A 26,208-nucleotide genomic window follows, 5' to 3' on the forward strand; every position below is an offset into this window, starting at 1 on the left:
AGAAAAACTTTAATTCTAGACATATTTAGGGGGATTAGCTCAAACCTTGGGTAAGGTAACATGGGTTGTTCATTCCTCCTTTATCGTGGTGACCTCGAGGTTAAGGTGTATTATGGTCGCTTTTGCTTTAGTGTCTTGTGTGACTTTTCATGCTTACCCGAGACCATTGCATTGATGATAATATATTAATTGGCCCTCTAAAGTACCTTTGGTACCATCATCGATGGCCTCTCCACCAACGACTATAAGAGATGAGAGAGCTTGAGTCTCATTATGAGTGACAGATAAGTATCTATCATACCTCGAATTTCATTGGTGAATCGAGCGATGAAGTTTGCAAGTGTTTTCTCCTTTCCTTGTTTGAGTCCGAGAAGCATTGCTATCGATGGACTCGAGCGCATGTTCTTAAGGAAGTAAAATTTGAACTCCCTCGTGAGTTGGGCAAAAGAATCAATGAAAAATGGCTTCAAGCAAGCGTATCATTCCTGTGCGGATCTCTTAACATGGTTAAGAAGGTGCGATACAGTCTGAAGTTACATACAATGACATTTGAGCATGAAAAGCTACAATATGCTTTATCGAGTCAGTAATATTATCGAATGCCTCAAACAATGGGAGGCATAAGTTTGCTGGAATTAATTCTTTCTAGATTTTTTGGGTGAATGATGATCAATTATATATTGGATGATGATTAATTGACAATATACTCCTATTAGTTAAATTTAGGCTTATCCTGTTTTATTTAGTTACATTCCTCTATTAATAATGTCACTTGATTTCCGTTTGGTTAAGCGATTGGGTTAGGGTTGCACTTTGTACAGGTAGATTAGTTCTGGATTGATTTGAGTCTGCCACATCATATATAGGTTTGCCAATCAAAACGATGACAATTGCCATAATTAGACAATGGGACGTACTCTTCACGGTGTGTGGTGAAAATCTTGAACCGTGTCTGTGCTCAATTAGGAAATCCGATCCTTGACGTGGGTTTCGATTACTTACCACGTGCATTTCACGTGCTTGTTGATCTACATAATAGCACCCTTGCCATTAACTTGGCTTGTTTCGAGTAGGGGCGATCGTCGGTGGGGGGAGGAGGGGCCTCACGTAAGAGAGAACGATGTCGGGTATGGGGGATGGGTACGTGGGCACCGCCCAGGACGCGGTGCGGATACGGCGGCTGGAGAAGCAGCGCGAGGTTGAGCGCCGGAAGCTCGAGGAGCGGAAGAAGAACGCCTCCGCCGGCGGCCAGTCCGGTCTCCTCCAGTTCGGCTCCGGCACCTCAGAGGTATTATTTCCATCCGCTTAGCTTTTCCTCAACCTCCTCCTTTGCATCTCCCTTAAGATGAACCCTTCGGTCTTCTGCCTTCCCGCTAATTAGGATTTCCCTCTCCTGTTATCATGAACGGCACCTTTTTTCCCTTTCGAGAAATCTGCAAAAGATCGGAGCATTAGGGTTTTGGTTTTCTTGGATTCCGATTTAATTGACGCAGAGTACATCTTTTACTCATATCTGAAGTCGGTTTTAGATTTTGTCATGGTTATGTTTGAAACTATAATCTATTGAAGGTGTCTGCATGTGATTATCGGCTGCGTTAGCATTCTATCATGTTGATGGAGATCACGAAAGCAATTCTTCTTCATATTTATGAAAAAAAGATGTTGTTAATAAAACTAGAACTTGGTTACTTGCTCAAACCCTAAGAACCGAGGATAAAAAAACGTCACATAATCTACTTGTGTTTATAATATGTTTAAGATGGTTTAATGCATGCGTTTATATTGAAGTTCATGTCGTGGATAGGAGGACGGGTGGCAACTGAAAAGAAAAAAGGGTAATGAAAGCTGGCTTTAGAAAAGGCTTCTCACCCTGCCGTTGCTTCATGGTTATAAGAGAGTGCTTCCTCACATTGGAAGGAATATCTGGTTTATTACAGTCAGAGCCCAACAAGTTGAGAAGTTAGACTGGTAGCAACCACATAGGAGGTACTGAGATTGTTTACCTGATAGATAAGTGATCTGCTGTAACCTTGATATAAACATGACAAATGTCAAGCTCTGCAAAGAGTATATAGAGGGCTTGTGTTCAACCTGAATGAAGCTTTGCGGATCAGAAATATCCAGCACTCTTTAGGGTTTATGATTTTGGCTAGTATGTGCTTACTCTATGCCACTTGAATAATCTTCACTTGGATGTTTGTGAATCATAGTGGTAAAATATTCTGTTAAAATATTTCAATGATGACTGGTTCACCACCTGCAATTTTTTTTTCCATAGATAGTAAATGTTAAAGTTTTCGAAGTATTTCTTGGTCAGCTTAAAAGGTTCTTCATTCCTGATTCATTTTTTATTTGAATATACAATGGGTGCCAGATTCTGGAGACTGCATTTAAGAAGGAAACAATTGGTCTAGTAACCAGAGAACAATATGTTGAGAAGGTAATATCTAATAATTGGATTGCTCATTTGTTCATTTTTTATGTTGATATGCAACACATCCCAAAATTTTCATTTTGTTTTAAAGAGGGTCAATATACGTAACAAAATCGAGGAGGAAGAGAAGGAGAAGCTTCAAAAGATGCAGCAAGAGTGAGTTTAAGTCTTTGCACGATCATTTTATTTCCTAAATGTCCTATTAAGTTAACATATTCTGTATATTCTGTCACAGGGAGGAAGAACTTCAGATGCAAAAACGGAAAAAGAGGAGGGTAAAGGGAGATTCACGTTTGTCCTTCTTCGATGAAATTGATAATGGGAGTGATGAGGAAGACATGGAAAATAGTAAGTTCATGCTCTCTTGCATCTTCCAGTATGTGTGTTATTCTAGGTTTGAGGTGTCACATTGTCTGAGAACTCCTAGTTGCCTAAGTGAATGCAATCTATTCTGTATTTTTTTAGAAAAGAAAAAATGTATTTCTATGCTGGATGTTTTCTTGTTCTTCCTTTTTTATTAGTCATTAGAGTCTTATTTGCAGTGTCTTAGACCGCTTTATGAACCTTCATCATGCACATCATTTTTCTTTAGTGTTGACAACGATTAGGATTGCAAACATTCCCAAAGCTTTTTTGTTTTGAATCCTTTTTTTTTGTTGGACTTACCCTTTTCATCTCCTATGCACGCAACAAATGTATGCTCCTCAGTGCATCATGCACTTGTTTCCATCCTTTAGATCATTGTATTTTCCTAATTTTTGGATTTCCTTTGAACCCATTAACTTGGAGCACACGATTTTTTCCAAGCTTAAAGTGACAAATGTTTTAAATACTGGTCGAGTACAATTTTGACTTGTTAGACTAATATGGTACCAGTATATCATCCTTATCATTAAAATTTATAGAAAAATATTAATTAGAAAAATGAATACCGATAAATATTTAGTAGACCAGTAAATACTGGTTGGTACATGTTGGTCCAATATATGAAACCATGATTGTGACTGCAAGGTTTTAACTAAAGTACTTATATCTTGCTGTTGGTGTAAAAATGTATATCTTTGCTTCATGATATCAACTTTGATGTAACTACATAACTACATTTGTGTATGTCTAGGTGTAAAAATGTATACCTTGATGCTGTTTTCTCTTTCAAGTTCTTGGTTTCTGAATGTTACTTATATAGTGCAACTTGTGCATAAATTATATACTGTATATCAGAATAATGTGACAGCTGCAAAATGATATATTGACTAACTCTTATCTAATGCTCATCTATGTCAAATTTAAAGACATTCCTATTTTGATTCTGACGTTGGTCCAGCCTATCACTATAGTTAGAATTTTTGCCTTGGCATGGTCACTATAGATTCTTGTCATTCTCCAGGTGTTCATGGTCTTCCCTTAAATCATATCAATTTCGTGCAAAGCAGTTAGCCTGTCAAATTGTCTTCCTTGGCAGTGTATCCAATTTTGTCCATAAAATACCAGTTGCTTTCCTGTATATGCTTAGCTAGTCATGGTTAAAGATAAAATGAGTCCGTGCTGAGTGATAATTGAAGCCCAAGTTAACTCTTTTGTCCCTGGCATACTACCAATGAAACAATACATGGGCTATGCTTCTATTCTGTTGGTCTTGATTGTACTTCTTAAAAAGTTATATTATCTTAGTTCTGATCCTATTGCTGAAAACTGTTCTGCCATTCAGAAGAGAACCATGATAAAAGGAAGTTTGGTTATGGGAATCTTGGGAAGGACCCAACTGTTGAAACAAGTTTTCTGCCCGATAGGTATGGCATAATGTGTGGTTGAATTTGGTGAAATTTTAAGCGATACCAAAATATGTCTGTTTCAATTCTAGGTTGTTTTAAAACTTTGTGCCGGTGGCAAGGATAATCTTTCAGGGAGAGAGAAGCAGAGGAACAAGCAGAACGGGAACGATTACGGCGGCAGTGGCTGCATGAGCAGGAATTAATTAAAAGTATGTTGGGAGTTTGTCGCCATTGCTTTGTTAGGGTTGTTAATCCAAACATTAATGCTAAGCTGGTTTTATAATATTGCAGATGAGCCTCTAGAAATCACATATAGTTACTGGGATGGTGCAGGGCACAGAAGGATTATCCAGGCAAGTTTAACACTATTAATCATAGATGATCTTTTTCAAGGTGTGCTATTAACCTGTGTAAAATTAACCATTAGGTTCGCAAAGGTGACACTATTGGAGAATTTCTCCGAGCTGTTCAGCAGCAACTTGCACCAGAGTTTCGAGAGATTCGAACAACATCAGTGGAGAACCTTCTTTATGTAAAAGAAGACCTGATCATACCTCATGTGTGTTTTTATGTCACAACCCTTCGTAGTTTACTATTGGTTTTAATTTAGTCTTTCGTCTAAATGTGGTCGATGAGTTAATTTTTGTGTTCTTATGTTTGTTTTTAAATTGACAGCAACACAGTTTTTATGAGTTAATTATCAACAAAGCAAGGGGCAAAAGTGGACCGGTAATGATCTTTCTTGCTATAACTGCAGTTTTGTTTTGTGACTTCTTTTTTCTCATTGATATTTTGGACTGTTGCTGCTGCTATTTTTATTTGTGCATCCTTTGTGAAGCCTTTTATACTGTTGTTTCATCTGTACTTTTTACAGCAGTATCACTCGTAAATCATTGTAATTTATATATGAGCTACAATTTATTGATGGAGTTTTCCTTGTCATTGGCATAACTTGCTATCTGGTAGCACCCTTTTCATGTCATTGACTTCTTAACCCAACGATCATAAAGGTTGTCAGGATCAATTCTTGGGATGAGCTTTTCCATATTGTGTGAATAGTTGAAAGTTGAACAAAAAATATTGATCTTGCATGTATTGGTGCTTTTCCTGACATTTTTAGGAAAAAAGGGTCCCTAATAACATGTTACATGAGGATTTTATTTATTTGTACTTTTCACTGATGAACAAAATATACTTTTGGCACCTTGAGATATAGGAATTTATGATCTTAACTGTTTAACATTTGCAGCTTTTTCACTTTGATGTTCATGAGGATGTTCGAACCATTGCTGATGCAACCATCGAGAAAGATGAGGTGCAGTATACTTTCCTTTTGCCTCATTTAACTGTTTAGTGGGTAACTTATGGGATGATAGTCTGTTGATGTCATTGAAGTCGGGAGATTAATCTAATTTCAAGAAGTTTTGTAGACAATAGAAAGGCTTGATCATTCTTATGATAATGTTTTTCACCAATTTGCAGTCGCATGCTGGAAAAGTTGTCGAGAGACATTGGTACGAGAAGAATAAGCATATCTTCCCTGCATCGAGATGGGAGGTACCCCTCTTTGTTTAGCTAATATCTTGTGCTCATCATTGTTTAAGATTTCAGGGAAACTACTAAATTTCTTTATCGTGTTGGCTAATTTTTATGGCTCTTTTATCTATCTAACCGTGTAATTTTTTGTTTCTAGATATATGATCCTAGCAAAAAATGGGAGCGGTATACCATCCATGGAGACTAAGCTCTAAATTGGATTCGGATGCTGTGTGCTTTCACCCTATCTATCTTTGAAGCAACACTTGGAATCCCTTCTGTGTTGTTGACGTATTACCAACTCGGAACTGTGTCAAATCTGAAGCTATGTTAGACTTAGGTTCTTCGGAACTCTAAGATTTTTCAGATATTGTTGCTTGTCCTGAGTGTGGAATTCTTGTGATTGTGCTTGAATTCTTTGGAACTCTATGAACCAAAAGTATGCATTTGATACGAGTCCATTGCTGTCATTGGATCTCAAGCTTTTCCATTGCATGTTGGTTTCCAAGCTTCAATTCCATCTGTAATGGCTACCTGACCAGCTTCCTATGGATCCTTTCCTTTCCGTTTTGCAGCAGGAGATTGGTTCAATTGCTGGTGATTGGGTTGAGCCCAAAAAATCGTAAGATTCGGGTTTGGTTCAAGCTCATGTAATCCGTTAAAAACGTTTATAACGGTTGTTATTGGGTATACGTTTCGGTCCATAACGTGTTAAATGTTCCGATCCAAGGCCCAAAATTGCAAGTTATCTGACAGCCGCTATTTAGGACTGGCCTCGAAAAGTAACGCTTGAAGACTCGGGTTTGGTTAAACCCATTAAATCCGTTATAGGCATTTATGACGGCCGTTATTTCGGATGACAATAGGATCCGTGTTAGTATGCGAATTGCATAGTTGCATTTAACGGCATGTTTGGAAAGGATCCCCTGTCGTATGATCGTAAGGGAGGGTGCTTCTTAGTCTGGCATCTGTTCAGACCTCTCGCATCACTCTCTTCTCGAGTCTCCATCGAACGGCTGCGGCCCGATTCCTCGATCGCCCCTCGCTCTCGCCGTTGGTCATGGCGATTAGGGTTTGCTCGTTCCTGATCGCGCTTCTCCTCCTCGCGTCTCCGCTCGTCCAAGGTATTCTCTTCGATGTCCTCGAACGATCCGATCTCGCGCTCATTGAATCCCGATGTGTCTTTTTGGGGCTGGAACTCGTCGATCGGTGTTGTACTTGCTATTGTTACGACTGAGGGGCAATTTTTTGGACGCGGTTTGTTTGTTTGGTTCTGCGTAGGAGGTTGTTCTTGATTGCCTTGTTCTTCTCCCTTTTCTGGGTCTTTTAGTTGATCTGCACTCATGGATATTGTAGATCTGCAGGGATTATTGTTGTTACCTTTATTCATCCCAGTGTGAATTACGGTTCTGTTTAGATGATCCATAGATCGGGATTTTTTCTAGGGAATGGATCCATGTTAAATTTGAAGGCTTATGTCCTTCGAGGAATTATACCATGGGAATTCCGATTGATTGGATATTTACTGTACACCATGAACGCTATGTTGGAAGTTCCTTGTGGGGTTTGAGAAGATTTAACTTTCCAACCGAGACGAAATGAATACAGGAGAAATGGATTAAAAAAAGGGGGCTTGTATCAATGATGACACAGAAAAGAAAAAAGGATGGACAGGTGAACAGACATACTAAAGCAAGAACGAGAGGCGAGAGCTACAGAAAGCTACACCACTGTTTAGCCTCGATCCGAGCTGATATAAACACAAGCTCACTTTCTGGAAATATTTATGAAATTCTGCTACTTTGCTCTCTCCAGACATACCTACACTGGTAGGGAAAAAAAAAGCTTTCTGCAAAAGTTTTTAGGGCTCGTTGTGACCAAAGAGATGCCCTGGGCCAATGTTTCTGGTTTATTGTCCATGGAATAAATATTTCTAGCATGAGCAGTGCTCTCTTCAAAAGGATCTGGGATGAGATTATTTACAATTTTGTGGTGTTTATAAAACAACCATGTCTGAACTAAATCAGATGGTTCACTTTAATTGTCCTAGTTCATCTTAAGATATTCTTTCCCCTTTTCACTAATTGTTCATTGTTTAAGGTAGGATGCTGACGTGGATGCTCCTTATAATATAGTCACTTAACAAATAGAATTCCCCCCCCCCCTTGGACTGTATGACTTAAAGATCATACTTTCAAGTTGCTCTTGAAGCCTTACTAGGTTAGATGTGTCTATGAGTGCTGATTTTCCTTTGCTGACTATCTATTCTCTGAATTCTGGCAGTTGCTAGATGCCAGTCAGATGAGGATGTTGCCGCAGCGGAAGTTGTTGAAGGAAGCGATCTTGGCATAGTTGGTGATGACACTCAAGTTTTTGATGGAGCTCTGGATCCAGCTCCTGGAATAGATACGGTCTGTGTATTCCCAAAGAACACCGCTAAATGTAAGTACTACTTCTGGTAATAGCCAATTATTTCAAATAGGAAAGTATCTAGTTTTCATTTTAACCACTGTACTATCTTTTTGTCCGTGCAGTAGTACCAGCAGGAGAAGAAACTGAACTACTGGTTGGCTTACATAATGAGGGTGCATTCCTACTGCCTTTTTAAAATCTGAACCTAATTCAGCACTAAGTTTTTGCATTTCTATCCTCTTATTGACTTTTTTGCTTGTTTCATTATTGTTGTGTACTCTTAATGCAGTACAGACTCGTAATTAAGATCTTCTGTATTGCCAGATTTGCTTTTTTACCACATTAAATTTTCTGGTTCTTGACAGTCTAACCAAATATAAGTTGCTATTGTCAATATATGCAGTGTATCTTTGATTTTCAGTTGTAATATTTTATAGTTCTCTTTCAATGATAAAACAATTGTTATATCTTCAGGCTACTCTAGATGAAGTAGCAGAAACAGGAACGAATTTGTTTCTATCTTATATTTATGTTATCAAGCATAAACTGGAAACTGTGAGTCGGATATGTAGATTTTTTATTTATTTTGATTTGCTGATGTTGTTTCCAGTTTCTCATCCTTTTTCCTGTGGTTATTTAGATTTTTCATATGAGGTAGCGGAAGCTGAGTAAACTACTTCCCATTATTTATCTTCTATTATCTGCTTTGTTTTGCAAGTGACACACAAAACAATGAATCTGACATATCACTGGTCTTTGTGCACAACATCAGTATTCTCTATACAAGCCATAGGCATATTCTACCTTCAGCCATAATACTTTTTAGTCCTTGCTGCCATGTTATGATGTGTACATGCTCATTTTGATAAGTTGTTGTCTCTGTGACAATTTAGCTGATTTTTGTTAGAGGTAAGGTTGCATACCGAGATTCCCTAGACCTTGCTTTTGTCCAAGCCTCTTGTATAAGCTTCCCTTCTTATTCAAACTGTTGTACTATATGCATATAATTGATGCTATCATCTGGAAAACATGCAGGTGAAGCAGCTTTAAAAGTGGTTGCTATACATGCTAGCCTTCATCTCCCGTTTGATCATCACATGTTTGTGCAGAATCTTACTGTGCAGGTGTGTATCCATTTGGATGCCTGTTATGGACTTACAGCATGATTGCTATATAGTGGGCATCACATACAATCCCCTCATGTGTTATCTCTGCTTAGCTGCATTTATCTTGGTCATGTTATCCATGGTTAAAAAAATATGCATATTATCATGTATTGGCATCAAATTTTTTTTCATATGTTACCCCTGAACTTTTTCTCTGCCCTGTCCATAGATAGCTCAGAGAAGTATGAGTGCTATTTATCATGTGTAACTGTGTACAGTTTTATTTGATTCATAGCTAGTATTCTGTACTTCTCAATGTTGACTGTAAGTGAGCATATAAATCAACTGGAAGTCGAACAACATACATTTGAACTGACTGGAACAAGTTGTTACTGCTGTTGGATCACCATATGGTCAGGTTTTATTGATTCTTAGAGTAGTCTGCTTTATAAGGTTTGAAATCTGTTTATTGCGGTCCATCCATAACTAAAGAAAATCCAGCACTAGAATCTAGATGAACTTAACAAATTAACAGTTATGTCATTCTATGCCATCTCTTGTCAGATTTTATGTTTCTGACCAATCCTAAATTGCTTTTGTCTTCTTTTTCTTGTTTGTGGATCTCGACAACTCATTGAGGTCTTTTGGATGAATATTTTACCTAGATGATTAGATGATGGCTGAGAATTATAAGTAACCATCATTCGACTTAAATGGCATTTCTCTGCTTGTCATCACCTTGAAATGAAGCATCAACTTTGGAAAATAGCTTCTAACAAGCAGAATCAGCAATAACCCTTGGAAATTTTGGTTTTCTTAATTTTGGTCTACTTACAGGCTTACAACATGTAAAAGGTTTTTATGCAAATTTCATTATTAGTTCAAGTTAATTAGTCCTTGGATTTCTAGAGCGGATCTGTTGTCTTCTTCTAAGTCTTACTTCTACTCTGATGCTTTGGCTTGAAAATGCAAGTCATCATAATTTCTGAAAAGTTATATGCAGATTGCAGAAGTACTTGTTAAACATGTTCTACTTCAACAAGTTGGTAGCTTGGCAAATTGATCCAAAGGACTTTGAAACTTCAAATTGGACTTCTTTTTCTGGCTGACAAATTTGTAGCTTCTTGCAAGTTATGATCAATGCAGGTTGTAGCATCATACTTTAGTCAAGTCTTGTCTTCTAGTGATGTTATGAGCTACAATTTTTGGTTACTTGTTATGTTTGATTAACCCATTTCTGAATTTTCCCACAATTGAGGTGAGAATTAATTGAACTTGTAGTCAGCTGCTATTTTAGGAGAGCAATGGTTATCAGCTTGCCTTGTTGATGTCCTAACATCTTGTGAAGGACATGCTTTTGTTGCTACTATTTTATACATATTTTTTCCCTGTGATGAAAGTATTGGTCATTTGTTTTCTTGAATTTGTAATGTCAATTTTTTGTTGCCACATATATCATGAAACATATGCGTGTTTTTGGTCAGTCTTACATCACTTATGCTTCTTGTCCTTTATTTGGTATCCCAAATGGTGATGGTAAGTGTTTCTGTTAATATCTTACTGCAGGAGTTCTATAATGCAACAGTACCTGTTTCTACTCAAGCTACCTTCCCATATGTATTTGCTGTTAGCAGATACTTGCAGGTGAGTGCTTCATTTATGTGATTGAGATTTGAGATATTCTCAATAGTTTCATGCCTGTTGAGATACATGTTTCCTATGAGCCACTTATCTTTCTCTTACTACTGTATGTTTCTTATGCAAATCCTTTATGCACTCAATGAGAGATTTGCTATGCAGCCTGGCTCTTTTGATTTAGTGGGAACGGTAGTCTATGAGATTGATCAGCAACCATATCAGAATTGTTTCTATAATGGCACCATTGAAGTTGTAGAAGCTGGAGGTCTTTTAACCATTGAGTCAGTTTTTCTTTTGACCCTTGGAGTCGCTCTGATTGGTCTTTTGGGATTCTGGGCATATGGTCAAATTCAACAGTTATCAAAGGTACTTTAATTATTTGATCATTTGCTGTGAACCTTTAATTGGTTACAAGATTTTATTGATTAGATAATTAATGCTGCTAAATTGCATCTTTCTAGCATATTTTTCATATTGAAGTATAGAATAACTGAAGCCGTTGCAAGTGTACCTCTGCTGAGTTTCAAGTTTCACATAAAGTTTGAACTCTTCTTGTACATATCCATTTGATAAGTTTGGTTTCTTAGTGCAAGAAACTATTTTCGGCATCTATTTTTAAACTAGGGTCTAGTATTGTTGTTATAGTAGTGGATCAAGTCAAGAGTATGCCAAAATAATTAATGGAAGTAAACAAGGGTTAAAATTATTTTGAAATTATGTTGTCAAGGGCCATTTGGTAGACACTGTATGAAATGTATTTTTTAAATATGGAGGAGTTGACCAATTGCTACCAAAGCCTCTGAGAGTTCAATTTAATCAATCATACCTTACCAGAATAAGATATGTATGCATGTATATCCTAGATGCAGGTGAGTTACATTTTTTAAATTGTATGTTTAATTGTGAAATAATAGTGGCATCCTTTTTCACTTCTAAGAAATTACTTTTTAAGTCAGTACCTTAATGTATTTGAAGATTGTTACACAACTATTTCCTGAATTGCAACAAAAACCTAGAAGCCATTGCCTGGATGACATGCAATTTGTAGAGCTTAGTTAATCCAAAGACAGTACCAGTCCCAAAATTCACCTTTTATTTTATTCGGCTCTGGTGTGTAGCTCAAGGATGCAAATATGTAACTAGAAAAAAAATATGAACACCTTTTTCTTTCTGAGAATGGTCTCTATCCTGAGCACCAAGCGCATGTTGCCCTTGTTCATTCTTTATCTTCTGTTAGTTTATAGTTGACATCTTTGAGATCAATTCCTGTTGACCATTTCAAGCTTAAAATCTAGTTGAGAAATGCAACTTTTATGTTCTCATGCTCATGCTATTTCATCATGCAAATTTAAACCATCTTTGTTTGTTTCTTTGTGTGTTTTCTTCCATGCAGAAGACAAAGAGATCTCCGAAGGTGGAAGTAGGCACCAAAACCACAGATGCCGACATGGATGAGTGGTTGCAGGTAAATATTAATTTGCTGCAATCGGAGGATGTTTACTTGTGTTGTCCTCTTATTGCTTTAACATTTTATTGAAATTACTCTGGTTCATGGATTTTGTATAATTTTTCCAGCTGTGTTCTTTGCTTTTAAGTTTGATTCGTATGTTCTTTCACCATTCTACACAACTCAACTTCGTCTTTTTTGTTCAGGGAACTGCTTATGCGCAGTCATTGTCAAAATCAAAGAAAAAGAAGTAGATTGAGGTATTCTTCTTGGTAGTGAATCTTTCTGGGGGAGCAAGACGAGGCAGCTTATCTGACAAGTTGTAGATTCCGGGTTCAGTAAAAAAAATCTGGACGTACTTCTTACTTCAGTTTAGAATCATCCTGCAACCTTTTATTTCGTTACTCGGTGACATCTGATCCTCCTCTGCCATACAAGAACATATTTCGAAACCTCAATTTTGACTGGGTTTAATTTTGTACACTTTTGATATTATTGCTTTTGCTATAGAAACAAATTATTCCAATTATTTACTCTTTTTTACTTGTATCACGATCAAAAGCATCATCCTTCTTTTTCTCAGTTTTAGTCATAGTTATTAGAACCAAATAAAAAAAATAAAAAATTGGACCACTAATCAGTCTAGTCCACTTGTTGCATTAGTTTTTGTTAGAGAATAAATGCACTTCACTTGAATATTTTTATTTATCTAAATGGTATCTACAACCATTTAAATTAGAGTTAATAAGGGAAGAAAGAGCTTCTTTTCATCTTATCCTTTCCTTCTGTAGTTCTCTCCCGTGTCCTTTGTTCGTCTCCTCTCTTCGTCCAGCCTTGCGTTCTTTTAGCTTTTGTTCGTGTCTAATCCGATTGGTTACGGTCTTAAATATACATCCAGTGATCCCATGACTTGTATAACGAATCCAATCCCATCCTAATATCGGGTGTGGATCTGTGCAGTTTCGGATCTCCAGTGGAACCCGTTCTCATTTCCCCTGCCGACAAGACCTCTCTCTTTTTGTCTCTTTTCTCGAAGAGGCGTCGATAAGACCAACTATTAACACACAGTATGAAGCTTTTAGGGTAAAGATGGAACTTAGCTGATCTGACGGTCACAGTTTCGCGACCGTTCCGTCTTGGCGGTTAGATCTACTTTCTTCGATTCGCCTCGGAGGCCCCGCTCCAAATCACGGTACGCTTAACACGCCGAAAGCGACGCCTCGACGAGCATCGGTGAGACGGGGAGCGGATTTCGTTTCTTCTCTCTCTTAGCGTGAGGGTTAAGGTTCCCTCGGTGATCTCTGGGTTGGCTTCCACCGCTTCGATGGAGCAGGCGAACGACCGATCGAGGGGAACGGTGAAGTGGTTCAACAACACCAAGGGGTTCGGTTTCATCTCGCCGGACGACGGCGGGGAGGACCTCTTCGTCCACCAGTCCTCCATCAAGGCTGAAGGATACCGTACCCTGACTGAGGGGGAGATCGTCGAGTTCATGGTCACCGAGGGCGACGACGGCCGCATCAAGGCCGTCGACGTCACCGGTCCCGACGGATCCAACGTCCAGGGGGGCGGCGGCGGCGGCGGCGACGGTCGGAGAGAAGGGTTTGGAGGTGGCCGTGGCGGCGGATCCTGGGGAGGGGGGTACGGTGGTGGGAGGGGAAGGGGCGGCGGAAGCTATGGTGGTGGCGGAGCTTGTTATAATTGCGGTGAGACTGGGCATTTTGCCAAAGATTGTCACCAGGGTAGTGGCGGTGGCGGTGCTGCTTGCTATAATTGTGGTGAGATGGGACATCTTGCCAGAGATTGCTCCCAGGGAGGAGGCAGTGGCGGCAGAAGGTACGGTGGGGGAGGCGGTGGGACTGACCGGTCTTGTTACAATTGTGGTGAGATGGGGCATATTGCTAGGGAATGCCCTGGCAAGGTCTGAGGCTGCATCGCTTCCAGGCTTTGCTTCATTTCTTTTTGCTCACCCAACATGATAGTCTGTTATCCTTTTTTGTGCTGGGTTTCATGCTTTTTCTTCTCCTTCTTTATTTATGTGGAATGGATATGGATATGCTTGTTAACTTTGTTCAGCTGGTTTTGATGGATTATGGCTTACCTTGAAACAAAGATTGGACAATGTTTATACATATGTGCTTTTATATAATTTGTTTTGCTACATTGTTCATTATGGTTGTTATCTTGTTGTGTTAGTATTACTGTTATTTTATGCAATGCAATTAATCTGTGATTTGAGATTGGGACTGCAAGTAATCTGTGGTTTTGATCTCTGAATAATGCAAGTTATGCAGATCCTTTTTGACAGAAGAGTTTCTGCATAGTGTGGTAGGAGACTTAACCAAGAGAATTCATGCCTGGATACATGGGATAGGATATGTCCTGAAGTGATGCTTTGTGCTTTTGAGATGGTTTTTGTTGTGGTGATTCTCTGAGAAACTTGTTGCTTATTGTGGTTGGATCTTTGTGTCTTATTAGCTTTCTTTAGTTGTTGGTATCTTATGAGTATTATGAACTTGGTTGTGATGTATTGCACATGAGAACTTGATGCCTCTTGATAGTAGCGGTATATATAACATAAACTCACATGCTTTTGTTTTCCTTGTCTTGGTATTTATTTGATGTGATCTGGAACAACTATTTAATACACTGAATACTGCAATCTGCACTTGAAATGAAGGCTTCTATGGACAGAATAGTTATTGTTTGGCATTATACTTGCATATGATGAATTTAGGCTGTCAGGTTTTATTAAACAGTGTAACAGCTATGACTCTGCCTTCATGATTGTTACATACAATGGAGGACTCTGTCAACCATCATTTACATCGTAGGTGTCCACTTTTCTTTTTTGTTCAAGTTACTTTTTTCAGCAAGAAGCATACTTCCGGGGCTGGAACAAAGGGAAAGTATTTAAGTAATAGTGTTGTATTGATTGTTGCATTGTTGAAGATTTCAAAAGATGGTTGTGTTCAATGGCTATCAGGTGAGTTCCATGTTACTCTGCTTCACCAGCATGGCATATTCCATTTCTTCAACTAGTTCTGTTGTCCTTTTTCCTGTGACTATTATTTCAGCATGACATTCTTTTTTTTTGTCAGCTTGTTGCTTCAAACCTTTGACAAGTCACATTAAAAGAATTTATATATGCACTTCTGTTAGTTCTATCGAAATATGTTTTATAAGGTTTAGGTTTCTATGATAACCTAGATTCCTGTTACGGCAAGTGGTTAGAATGGAGGATCATATATACACTCTCTGATTTGTTGAGCATAATAGGTAGTAGGTATTTTTTCACAGAAGTCATCTGGGTTGGTATGAACAACTTCAATCCTTTGCCCAAATTACTTTGGTAGGATTCTTTTTTTGGGATATAGAATTTGTTTGGATTCTTATTCTCATATGTTCTTATGATGCTTTTTAAATGTAGATAATTGGGTACTGCAAGAAATTAATTTCAGTGTGATGGAAGTTACATAATCAAGTGTTGCAATATATAGAGCATCATTGTGTTTTAAGGGAGAGAGCAACCATATCTAAATACACTGCTTTTTTTTTTTTTAACCTTTAGTTTTAATGTTTGTTGCCAGCTGAAAAGGGCAAAAGAAACCTAATAAAATGATACCAGAAGACACGTACTAAAATTTCTGGCTAGACATGATATCTTCTTACTACATGTTTTTTTATTATATACTGTGAATTTAACAGAAATACTTTAGCACATATAGAAGTTTACATAATTCTTTGCTAGAGATTGCTCTGATATTACTTGCTTCGGTTCTTCAGTTCTTGATTCCTTCCTTAACCTCCGCTTCTAGGTGATCATTCTCTTCTATACTTGTATCAGAGTCTTGTGCACAGATTAATATACACACAAGGCATATTCCTTTATATATTGAATTTTTCTGTTTGATTAACATCCTCATCCAAAATGCTAGTGCATTTTTAATGGGCACTCTAAACTCAAATAAATATTAGAGATGAGATTTAGACTCCTAGTGTAGAGAAAGAATGCCAAGAAAAGCAACAATTCTTATAAGTTGGAAAACAAACATCCATCAAGCCAATATGCATGGTGTTATTGTGAAAGAAAAAGCATAAATGATTACTTTGTCATGGAGCAAACGAAGAAGGAACTGTGGTCTGGTTATATCTTGTGGTAATGATGTGTTTGAATGCTCTTGATGCCCTTAATCCTAAGTTGAAGCTGGAAATCTTTTGCATCAAGCATAATGTGATACAAAATTGTGTATTCCGTTCCTAATAAGTCTTTCCATCAATAGGTTCCCCAAAATTTTGTTGTCAGAGCATCAAACATCATTTTTTTACTAATGTTTTGTGTTATATAACGACCCATCCAAATAATTTTCTCCATGTTATTATCTCTTCCAGATCTAAGGTGTGAGGCCACAAGTGAGGTCAGATCTTAGGAATATTTATGTAGTTGGAAGGAGGCTTATTACATCTACTTGGGATCAACTGCACCTTCAACTAAGTATATCTTCAAATTTCTTTTTAGCATCATTTCGTACATTATACTCTGACCAAATTGTTGTTTCACATGGCATATAAACAGCCTGGTGTGCAACAGTGTATCTATCAAGACAAGTTTGTCCTACAAAGATGCTGCGACCAACTTGTTCTATCGGCACACACAAACAATAGTTTGGCGTGCAACAGATAGGATCAAGGTCACTGTCCCACAAAGACATGCACCTACCATGAGGCCACTTGTACCCTAGGCTTATCCAAAACCAAACCAAAGAAATAGTGGATGACGATGTCATTTATATGTCAAAAGCACCTCTATGTATATACAATATGATATGTGTGTCCTCGCTTACATGATACCGCTGTGGAACAAGTTAGTGAACCAACATTAGATATTATTCCAAAGGTTCATCTAATTGGTAGCTCATAAGTGCTATCTTGGCTGACATTTCGTATTACTTTATAGAGTTAGAAAATATCTACAAATGGTTATCTTGATGGTTAATTTGTGGATAGTTTTATCTCTATATAATAATTGTATATGTTTAGATTTATAAAATGATCACAAAACTCAATCAAAATTGGGTTATCAAGCCTATTATAAACCCTTTGCATGTTGTGCAAAATATGAACAAGCAAAATATGAATAAAATCGAATGATATTGATATATATAAGCATTTCATAGAACATATTATTTATACGTTTTGTTTGTGATTAAGTACCCTTATTATCACCTGCAAGTGTCCCTTGCATCATCAATTAGGAGAAAAAAAAGAGGGGCAACTATGTGCCCTTGCTATCTACCATGGAGGGTGGTATGGCTAACTCGACGTGGTCAATGATGGTGGCCCTCGTAGGTTATAGATGATGATAGGTCTAAGGAATGAAGGGGTAAAATAATTTTTTTACATGATTTAAGGTGTTGTTTTAGTTTTTTTTTTTAATTGGGATGCTTTACATAAAAATTTGAGGGTAAGGGTTTTTCTTGAAAATTTATCTCATATATATATATATCGCAGGTGGGTCCCCCGTCGGCCTCGCTTTTGCCTCCGACCAGAGGCAGGGACATCGGTGGCTACGAGAATTAGCTGGCAGAAAGAAGACGCACTTCGAGCGACCTCCGCACGTGTGTCCCTAGCGTTCAAGTTTAATAGACGAGCCACAGTGTTGTACCCATTAACGCGGTGCCCGAGTTACCTATCCGTCCTTTGATTGGGTGCTGGCAGGGCATTAGTTGGGACCCACCAATTATAAGGCAAGCGGGCGATCACGGGTTTCGGCAGAAAGGCGTTGTTAAAGCAAGCGTGGGGAAGCCTTAAAGCGGCCACATGACGGGCCACGTGGGAAAAGAGCACCGTCGGTTCCAAACCTCTATTTCTCTCTCTTCTTTTGTTTCTATTTCGATTTGAGTTTAATCCGTCGTTGGTAAGTCTGTTTCCCTTTTTGCCGTGGAGTCCAAGCGAAGGCGAGGGCAATGGAGTTCTTTCTGGAGCTTCTCGTGACTGCTCTCATATCCGTGCTCCTCGCCTTCATCATCTCCAAGATCGCCGCCGCTGCCGCCGCCGATGACGCCGATCTTCCCGAAGATAAGTCGGAGGTGGTGCCCCTCACCGTGGATGTAGGGCCTCGGCTACAGGAGGCCTCCTACGTCGGTCGTGGGTTCGACTTGGATCCGATCGAGGAGGAAACGGAGGAGTGGGAGGAGAGAAGTGGAGTTGCTCTTGCTGAATATAATCGCCTGGAGTTGGTGGTCGCTGATGCCGAAGAACAGAGATTGGGTCAAGAGGTTAGTGGGTTTGTCCTAGAGAAGGAAATCATAGAGGAGGAATCCACTAAAAAGAAAGAGGACGATGAAGCGGAGATCAGGATGATTGTTGATGGCTTAGTCAAGCAAGAAGAAAGATTCGACAAGGATGAAGCCAATGTAGGAGGAGCAGTGGAGAAAGTTGTGGAATTGGGTGGGGAATACGCAGCAGAAGTGGAAGATGTGAAGGTTTTGAATGAGGAGAAGGGAACATCATTTCTTGATGGGGAGGATGATTGGGAGGGGATAGAAAGGAGCGAGCTTGAGAAGTTATTCGGAGAAGCGACTGAGTTTGTTCATATCAAGAAAGGAGGGGATGCAGTGTTGAAACTGAATAATGAGGCGCAGATGCAGTTGTATGGGCTGCAAAAAATTGCCACTGAGGGGCCATGCAATGCGCAGCAACCCATGGCCCTGAGAGTTTCTGCTCGCTCCAAATGGTACCATGGGCTGGACTCTTCTGTTTCTTCTTATTAATTCCTTCACATATTGGCATGATATATATAAGTTATTGATTTATCTATGGAGCATCCCGAAGATCTGTCACATTTTCATGCCTTGATACTGGTGCATGCTATGGTAACACTTTGGCGAGTAAGAAATAAATGGCTATTTATAACCTAACCTGTATCAATTGGGACATTGTGGGCCTAGTTGCTTGGTCTATTACTCAGCATGTCAATAAGTTGCGAAAATTCAAAACTAGATGAGGTTATGAAGTGCTAAGTGGTAATCCACCACAGATTTTACATCAACGAAAACTTGTCAAGTGATCATGGCTTTAGAGGCACAGGAGTTAGCTCCCACTAGGGTGAGCAGCGCCCAACCATTTAGCCAATTTTGTGCAAGTGGCTTTACAAATTCTTCCTAGGATTTTGTAGCAACAGTTACACATGAGAACTACAAGATGATGCAGTTTACAGTTTGGATATAACTTGATTTCTAGTCAACAGATGTTTGTATCTGATGGAGGACACTGTCCTATACTGTGCTAGGCATGCTTGGCAGAGGCTGGGGAACATGAATCCGGAGGTTGCTATGGAACAGTATGTATGTCTTCTTACTGAAAATATCCCTGGATGGATGGCAGAAAGACACAATGTAAGTTAATGAAAACCTAATCTTTTAATGGACTTGTGGGTTGAGCTAATGCACTCTGGTTCATGAAATACTTGTAGGAGGAAACCAAAGGTTGTGATGGTAACAGTCCTCTGGCAGCGGAGGCATCTGGAACAGGCCAGCATGATTCAAAGGCATATGTTCACCATAAATCCGAAACTGAAAGGTAAGACCCATGATCATTTTTAGTTAGTTGAGTTGAAAATATTTTACAATTTTATGATCTTGCACCACCTCTTCCGTTGAATAAAAGTCATGACATACAGGTTACCAACAGACTCTTCTTCCATTCGAGGTGCCACTCACAATGTAGATACTGGCCCCTAACTTTTCAAACAAGGTACATACAGTAGACTTTTAATCTTTAGCTGTTGACCTTGCTTATTAGACGTTTCGATATAGCCTGAGTGATAGTTAAATACTCCTTTAGGAACACTTTGGAGATCTGAAAGTTGCCATGGAGCAACTCTTCTTATATTGCTGGAACCTTTTCAGCGTATTATGCTTCATCTAGACCCATATTTAACCAAAAATTACTTCATGCCTCGCATAGGTATGAATTCCATGAAGTATTTAATTTGTCAAAAACATTATAAAGACATACCTTCATTTTAGGAATGAAATGGAAAAGTTGGATGTCTGATCTGCTTTCATGCCAAGTTACCCATGCTCGGGATATACCATCACAACTGATCAATATCCTTTTGCATGGACATGGGTACATGCCTTTACTAATGTCCTCTCGGAAGTCATGTTTGTATTGTCTAGTGTCATGCAGTAAGTGCTTGATAAGTTGTCATGTAGTAACCATATTAACCAAGTATTGTTCTTTTTGGACATCAAAGTTTACTAGATGAATTATGAATTTATTATATAAGCATGACATGATATTTATCCTTAGAACTTATAGACTGCAGCAATGATTTCAACAATTCAAAGAAAAGAAAATGCTTGTTTTCTTCCAAAAAGATGGATCCAAATTTAAAATGTTGTGGGCAACAATTATTTTCTGATAAAAAAGCCATCACCAAAAATCATCAACAAATTGTCCTATCTTTTCTTTTTTTGTGAATTCTATTACTTCCACCTGAAGATTGGATAAACTCTCATCCATCGAGAAATAAGTTGTGTGGGTATCAGTTATATTTTTTTCCCATCTTAACTATGTTAGCATGTCTCATACAGGACTAGCGAAAATAGTCCTTCTCAATCTCCTCTCGCCCAGAGTGACATTCTGAAGTTATATCACTAGTAAGCTGGCTAACACTGCCTTTAAATATCAAATTGCTGTGGAAAGTTGATTCTGAGTACATTTGCTAATCATCCGATGATATATCATTTGCCTAATTGATAATTAATCTCTCGTTAGTTCTTGTGTGGCATCCCAGATTCCATACCCTGTATATATCGACAGCAAAGGTGTATTAATGGGACTTGTATCAAGCATGCTGAGGCTGCTCTCCCTTCTTCGACTCGATCGAGAAACAAGATTGGGCATGATTCCAGTTTGTCTAGGAGCTATGTGACTGATAGCGGTCAGGTAATAAGCCATTGTAATGAGGTGGTTATAGTGGTTTAGTCATCTGTCAGTCTTAATGAAAGCAATGTAGTGAAAACGGTAGTTAATGGCAAACGATTCTTGTTAAGTTTGTCCAAACGCAGTACCACACAGCTACTGCTTGATACCCTTATTTCCACCTCTCTTTGTTTGGGTCACGGAGGGGCATCAACCTGCAGTGGTAAAATGCAAGTAGGCCGCAGAGAGGAGAGATGAGGGGTAAATTTAATCACCTTGAAGTACATAGTTGATTCGAATTTCAAACTATGTATATTTTGTTATTCCTTTGCTAATTTTGAAAGAGGTTTTGACATCCTTTGTTAGTTAGTTATCTTGGTCATAGTTCGTTTTATCGGTCCGTATCGATATACCGATCAACTATTGATATAGTATGTTTTGAGTTATACCGAATCGTATCGAATGTAGCGATACATGATACATGGGAGCGTATTGATATGTCGATTGTATAATCGATTTCTCATTTGATCAGTACGTATTGAGCGATACGTTATAGTATGATGAATCTCAATTTGAGTTTTTTTATTTTGATTTTTTTTTATTTTAAGATAATTTATTTTAGCACTTTATGAGGGTGTTATATGTTTTGTAGTACATAGAAAACTAATTAAGTCATGATGATATTAATCTAACTTATTGGTCTAAGTATGATTCGCCTATCAAAACGGAACCGAGAGGTGAATTCATTTTTTATTCAACCCTTAAGAACTGGAATCAAACTAGTTGAAAAATAATAATAAATCCATTATGAATCTTCCTATCGCTCAAATCCTTCGATCGTAGTCATCATCATGATCGCTCATTCATTGTGATTGTTGTTTCTCTTCTTTGTCGGTCGTCGAGCTCTTGCATCTCTCCTGCTCATGCCTCCTCGAGCATAGACCTTCATGTAGGAGTTTTATTACATCCTCATTGTCGATCATTACCTCCTCGCTCTTGATTTCCTCTTCGTCCACTTTGCTAGTATTTTCGAGGAGCCCAACTATAGCTCGTGGGAGTGCTCACCCGAGGAGGAGGCACTCAGAGTAAGTGACCCTCCATAAGTCTAATGTCAAAGAGGGCCTCTATGCTTTGGCTTCAAGCGTGTCTCTTTAGTCCACATCCCGAAGCTAGATTTGGCATTGCTTGAGCTAAATGTTTGATATTGGCTTGGTGCCTCTAAGGTCACCATGAGGACCACTATTCCACGACTAACATGGCCTCCTCAACTACATCTTCGCCAACTCTGGCGTTGGCCTCGACCACATCTCCATCGGCTCCAATGCCATTCGAGAGACTCTCTTTGTAGACATTGCGAGCGATGTCGCTCTCCATTCGAGATCTTAAGGGAATTCTCTCGATTGTTGATCCTTGGAGGGATGGCATCCGTCGAACCACTATGCCATGAACTACATCTCGTTGTCAATCAATTGTGAGTCCTCTTAGTAATATCTTCATCGACTTCCCCCTCTAGTCCACATGTCCCATTCATGCTTTCTTCTTGTACATGTCCTAGGTGTTGATTGTGCAACCTCGTATCTCATGCATATCTTACCCAAAAGATCTAATTAGGGTTTCGAAACTAGAACCAAAATTAACGATTCCAGAACTGAAACTAAAATTGAAACTGTCATGGAACCAAAATCATGAGTTTCAAAATTGATTCTGAAATTGCTGGTTAGGTCAAGTCTAAGTGAACGAGCTTCATACTTACTAATTAAGACACATCAATGGGATAACATGGATTCGGGATCCTTAATCCAATAGAGTTTAAAATTTTAATAATTAAGATAATCAATTATTAACTCCATCATGCATATTCTATATCTTAGTAAAAATTATTAAACAAAAAGATCATCTAAATATTTTGACATACTGCCACGGATGATCATTGTGCACTCATAACACCTTCCTCAATAGACCGTTCTTGTTTTTGTTTGTTTCTATATATATTTGGTCAACCTTGAAAACTATAAGCAGGAATAGTTTAAAAGGTTGTAAAGTGACTACTCATTAGAATGGATAAAATTATCTCAAAATGGTCTAGTTTTCGTGTGTTAGTCATTGCCTATTTTTTGTAGGCTACGATGGGAAGCAAAATATCAATCATCTCAGCACCCCATAACTCGCAAGGTGGCACTTGGCTGGATGGGGTTTTGAGGTAGTATTAGGTATTAATTGGATTTACAAGTCCATATGTTACCTATAAGAACTTACTAACATGTTCAACATCCAGTGAGTCATTGTTTATACACTTGCGATTATTCATTTGCCTTCTAAAATCCTTATTTACTCTTTCCTCTCTTTTCTTTCTTACACTTGCGATTATTTATTTGCCTTCTAAAATCCTTATTTACTCTTTCCTCTCTTTTCTTTCTTGCATACCAACTGTTTGTTGAATTATTGGTAAAGCTATCCTCTTCGCGAGACATTGAGACTTGTTCATCACTCACTTTCAAACTAATTAATTTGTTCTTTTATAAGTCTTTCGGGATCTAAGCGAGGTTGCAATTAGGCTGATCCTTTGTAGACGAATAATACAAGGGTGTCTCATGACTTAGGCAATTACAACTAAATCCGTGACATTATAGTATTATAGCAGGCAAGCAATGAGAAAACAACAAAAGTTTTATAATCTCACCATGGTGAACTATTATAGCAAATTGAGCATGATGAGGCAAGCCAAACCATTGCCCTAAGTAATCGTATGTGGGTTCCAAGTATAAACTTGCTCTCAAACTATTGGATCCGCTCAAAAGGAACAAATAAGATGAGCAATAAGTTGGCTACTCTCCATGAGTGGAGGAAGTACAATCCGAAGCACCAATAGGGAAAAGAAACCATAAGAAGAGTCTTACAGTTACAGAAACCACCTTAACGTTTTTAAAGTGAGTCTAGAGGAACTCTACTAAGGCCAATAAAAGCTTCTTGTGGTAGAGAACTCACACGAGGAGGTGAAATCTCATATTGACAAGGTCGAGTCCTGAGTAGATCAATTGACGGAAGACACCTAAGACTCCATACAACACCTATACAAAGTCGTGGTGGAACTCATGTCCATGATTATATTGCTCACAAGGGCTCTTAATGCGAGAGGGAGTAACACTTGTATTGCTCCATCACAAAACTTGAGGACACCCAAGTCGCATAGCTTGGTTGCAAAGGAGCTTAAGAATTTTTTATTCGATATGGAACAATACTTCTGAGATATAATGTTCGATTCTAAAGAAATCAAAGTTTTAATAAAAATCATATATCTGAATGAGGATGCAAAACTTCAGTGGTGAATGTATTGGGAAGAGATCCAACAAGGTTGGTGTCAAGTGGACACATGGAAGGACTTGAAACGGGAGTTGAGAACTCAGTTCCTACCCAAGAACACAGAGTTCATTGCAAGAAGGAAATTGAGATAACTCAACCAAAGTACTTCCATTCAGGACTATGTCAAGTAATTTTCTACACTGATGTTAGACATATAAGACATGTTTGAAAAAGATAAGTTGTTCAGCTTCCTCGATGGCCTAAACTCGTAAGCACAACAGAAATTGCATTGAAGGAATGTCACCGATGTAGTCGGGGCAATTGCAACTACGAAAAGATTCACCGACTTTGTTTTCTTGAATGACTTAGGGAAGAAGAAACAATCTTCGAAAAATCACTCATTTAAGTATTCTTGAAGGAATGAGTTTGAAAGTGAGAAAAAAAAAAGTTCTCATAAAGGGTCAACTTCAAAAGGCAAAGCCCCAAAACCAGACATATGCTTTTTATGCAGAGAACCACATATGAGGGAGTGTCTATAAAAGCAAGCACTAAATGCATTGACAGTATTAATCCTTCCGCTCAGGTCAGACAATGGCAAGGTCATCACCCTTAGTTCTAGTAGTTTGGAATCTAGCAATGACAATAAAGTCGTAAGGGCCTCATATGAAAGCAATGTGTTTGTTGATGTGTTTGTTGAACACATTGCGGGGTCAAGTGGGGGAGAACATGAAGACAAAGCCACAAAAAGCAAAGAGCAACAAGCTGATGCACGTGGAGATCAAACTAAATGGTCGAATAACCCATGCAATCGTGGACACAAGTGCTACCCACAATTTTATTATCGATCGATAAGTAAGGTAACTTCGGCTAAACTTAGAGAAGAACCTAAATCAAATGAAGGCTATGAACTCGAAGGCTAAGCAGATCTCTAGATTGACAAAAAAGATCCCTATTAAGATTGGAACGTGGAGTAGAAGCATAAATATGATAGTGGTGCTGTTAGACGGCTTCCAAGTGATCATCGGAATGAAGTTCATGCACATAATGAAGTTGGTGCCAATGTCATTCCTGAACTTCTTATGTTTGATGAGAGGTGATGACCCCGATATAGTTTTAGTTTCTAGAGGAGGAACTAAGGACCCACAACAAATATCTACTTTACAATTGAAGAAGGTGGTGCGAAAAGGTGAATTAACTTTCGTAGCCATACTAAAATTAGAGCCACTTGATGTAGAGGTCACTAATGAACCTATTATTGTGACAGATGTTTTGAATAAGTTCACCAACGTTATGCCACTTGAGTTGCCAAAAACTCTACCGCCACATAGAGGTGTGGATCATCACGTTGAGTTAGAGTTGGGAGTAAAGCCTCCAGTGAGACCACCATACTGCATGGCCCCTCTAAAGTTAGTAGAGCTCCAATCTTTTTCCAAAAGCATCATTCAGAGCTCCAGTCCTTTTCTAAAGAAGAAGTAAACAAATTTGAGAAGACGACCACAAGAGTTTAAAGCAAATGACTTGGTATTGGTGAAGCTCCAACCAACATCACTCTAGTTCTTTAGGCATAAAATGCAAAAGAGACTAGTGCACAAGTATGAAGGACCCTTCTCAATTATCAACAAGGTAAGCAAT

The 26,208-nt window shown here is 38.5% G+C and overlaps 4 protein-coding genes across 6 annotated transcripts; all 4 read left to right on the plus strand.

The window, feature by feature from the left end:
- The first annotated feature begins 1,073 nt into the window (after positions 1 to 1,073).
- Positions 1,074 to 6,195, plus strand: LOC135659772 (protein XAP5 CIRCADIAN TIMEKEEPER). 2 transcript variants are annotated; one of them, XM_065176328.1, is made up of 12 exons: positions 1,074 to 1,288; positions 2,375 to 2,440; positions 2,526 to 2,590; positions 2,670 to 2,782; positions 4,143 to 4,224; positions 4,339 to 4,415; positions 4,498 to 4,559; positions 4,634 to 4,765; positions 4,882 to 4,935; positions 5,456 to 5,521; positions 5,689 to 5,763; positions 5,900 to 6,195. In XM_065176328.1, the coding sequence occupies exons 1-12, from the start codon at positions 1,121 to 1,123 to the stop codon at positions 5,948 to 5,950; spliced, it is 1,011 nt and encodes a 336-aa protein (XP_065032400.1). In that variant the 5' UTR covers positions 1,074 to 1,120; the 3' UTR covers positions 5,951 to 6,195. The 2 variants fall into 2 exon arrangements, with proteins under 2 accessions (XP_065032400.1, XP_065032401.1); XM_065176329.1 differs by having other exon boundaries at positions 4,146 to 4,224.
- A 488-nt stretch (positions 6,196 to 6,683) lies between these two features.
- LOC135659798 (translocon-associated protein subunit alpha-like) lies at positions 6,684 to 12,874 on the plus strand. The gene is made up of 8 exons (XM_065176330.1): positions 6,684 to 6,866; positions 8,026 to 8,184; positions 8,277 to 8,327; positions 9,190 to 9,278; positions 10,827 to 10,904; positions 11,061 to 11,264; positions 12,292 to 12,363; positions 12,552 to 12,874. Exons 1-8 carry the CDS (start codon positions 6,803 to 6,805, stop codon positions 12,597 to 12,599), a joined length of 765 nt encoding a protein of 254 aa, XP_065032402.1. The 5' UTR covers positions 6,684 to 6,802; the 3' UTR covers positions 12,600 to 12,874.
- A 557-nt stretch (positions 12,875 to 13,431) lies between these two features.
- On the plus strand, positions 13,432 to 14,515 carry LOC103983220 (glycine-rich protein 2). Its single transcript, XM_009400425.3, has one exon. It carries the CDS (start codon positions 13,670 to 13,672, stop codon positions 14,270 to 14,272), a length of 603 nt encoding a protein of 200 aa, XP_009398700.2. The 5' UTR covers positions 13,432 to 13,669; the 3' UTR covers positions 14,273 to 14,515.
- Positions 14,516 to 17,960: 3,445 nt separating this feature from the next.
- LOC135584604 (acyl-CoA-binding domain-containing protein 3-like) lies at positions 17,961 to 21,611 on the plus strand. 2 transcript variants are annotated; one of them, XM_065176332.1, is made up of 6 exons: positions 17,961 to 19,081; positions 19,637 to 19,742; positions 19,820 to 19,926; positions 20,027 to 20,100; positions 20,946 to 21,011; positions 21,130 to 21,611. In XM_065176332.1, exons 1-4 carry the CDS (start codon positions 18,312 to 18,314, stop codon positions 20,085 to 20,087), a joined length of 1,044 nt encoding a protein of 347 aa, XP_065032404.1. In that variant the 5' UTR covers positions 17,961 to 18,311; the 3' UTR covers positions 20,088 to 20,100; positions 20,946 to 21,011; positions 21,130 to 21,611. The 2 variants fall into 2 exon arrangements, with proteins under 2 accessions (XP_065032404.1, XP_065032403.1); XM_065176331.1 differs by having other exon boundaries at positions 17,969 to 19,081; positions 21,149 to 21,611.
- Positions 21,612 to 26,208: the final 4,597 nt, after the last annotated feature.

This window comes from Musa acuminata, chromosome BXJ1-4, assembly GCF_036884655.1.
Source record: "Musa acuminata AAA Group cultivar baxijiao chromosome BXJ1-4, Cavendish_Baxijiao_AAA, whole genome shotgun sequence".
Taxonomy (NCBI): domain Eukaryota; kingdom Viridiplantae; phylum Streptophyta; class Magnoliopsida; order Zingiberales; family Musaceae; genus Musa; species Musa acuminata.

What these genes read in the sequence shown, in the direction of transcription:
- LOC135659772 (XM_065176328.1), top strand. Translation starts at nt 1,121, where the DNA reads ATGTCGGGTATGGGGGATGGGTACGTGGGCACCGCCCAGGACGCGGTG. An exon ending in TGAGCAGGAATTAATTAAAA is followed by an intron (nt 4,416 to 4,497) that starts GTATGTTGGGAG and finishes ATAATATTGCAG; the next exon opens with ATGAGCCTCTAGAAATCACA. An exon ending in CAAGGGGCAAAAGTGGACCG is followed by an intron (nt 4,936 to 5,455) that starts GTAATGATCTTT and finishes TAACATTTGCAG; the next exon opens with CTTTTTCACTTTGATGTTCA.
- LOC135659798 (XM_065176330.1), top strand. Translation starts at nt 6,803, where the DNA reads ATGGCGATTAGGGTTTGCTCGTTCCTGATCGCGCTTCTCCTCCTCGCG. An exon ending in GGTTGGCTTACATAATGAGG is followed by an intron (nt 8,328 to 9,189) that starts GTGCATTCCTAC and finishes GAAAACATGCAG; the next exon opens with GTGAAGCAGCTTTAAAAGTG. An exon ending in TGCAGAATCTTACTGTGCAG is followed by an intron (nt 9,279 to 10,826) that starts GTGTGTATCCAT and finishes ATCTTACTGCAG; the next exon opens with GAGTTCTATAATGCAACAGT.
- LOC103983220 (XM_009400425.3), top strand. Translation starts at nt 13,670, where the DNA reads ATGGAGCAGGCGAACGACCGATCGAGGGGAACGGTGAAGTGGTTCAAC.
- LOC135584604 (XM_065176332.1), top strand. Translation starts at nt 18,312, where the DNA reads ATGGAGTTCTTTCTGGAGCTTCTCGTGACTGCTCTCATATCCGTGCTC. An exon ending in GTTTCTGCTCGCTCCAAATG is followed by an intron (nt 19,082 to 19,636) that starts GTACCATGGGCT and finishes ATACTGTGCTAG; the next exon opens with GCATGCTTGGCAGAGGCTGG. An exon ending in CATAAATCCGAAACTGAAAG is followed by an intron (nt 19,927 to 20,026) that starts GTAAGACCCATG and finishes CATGACATACAG; the next exon opens with GTTACCAACAGACTCTTCTT.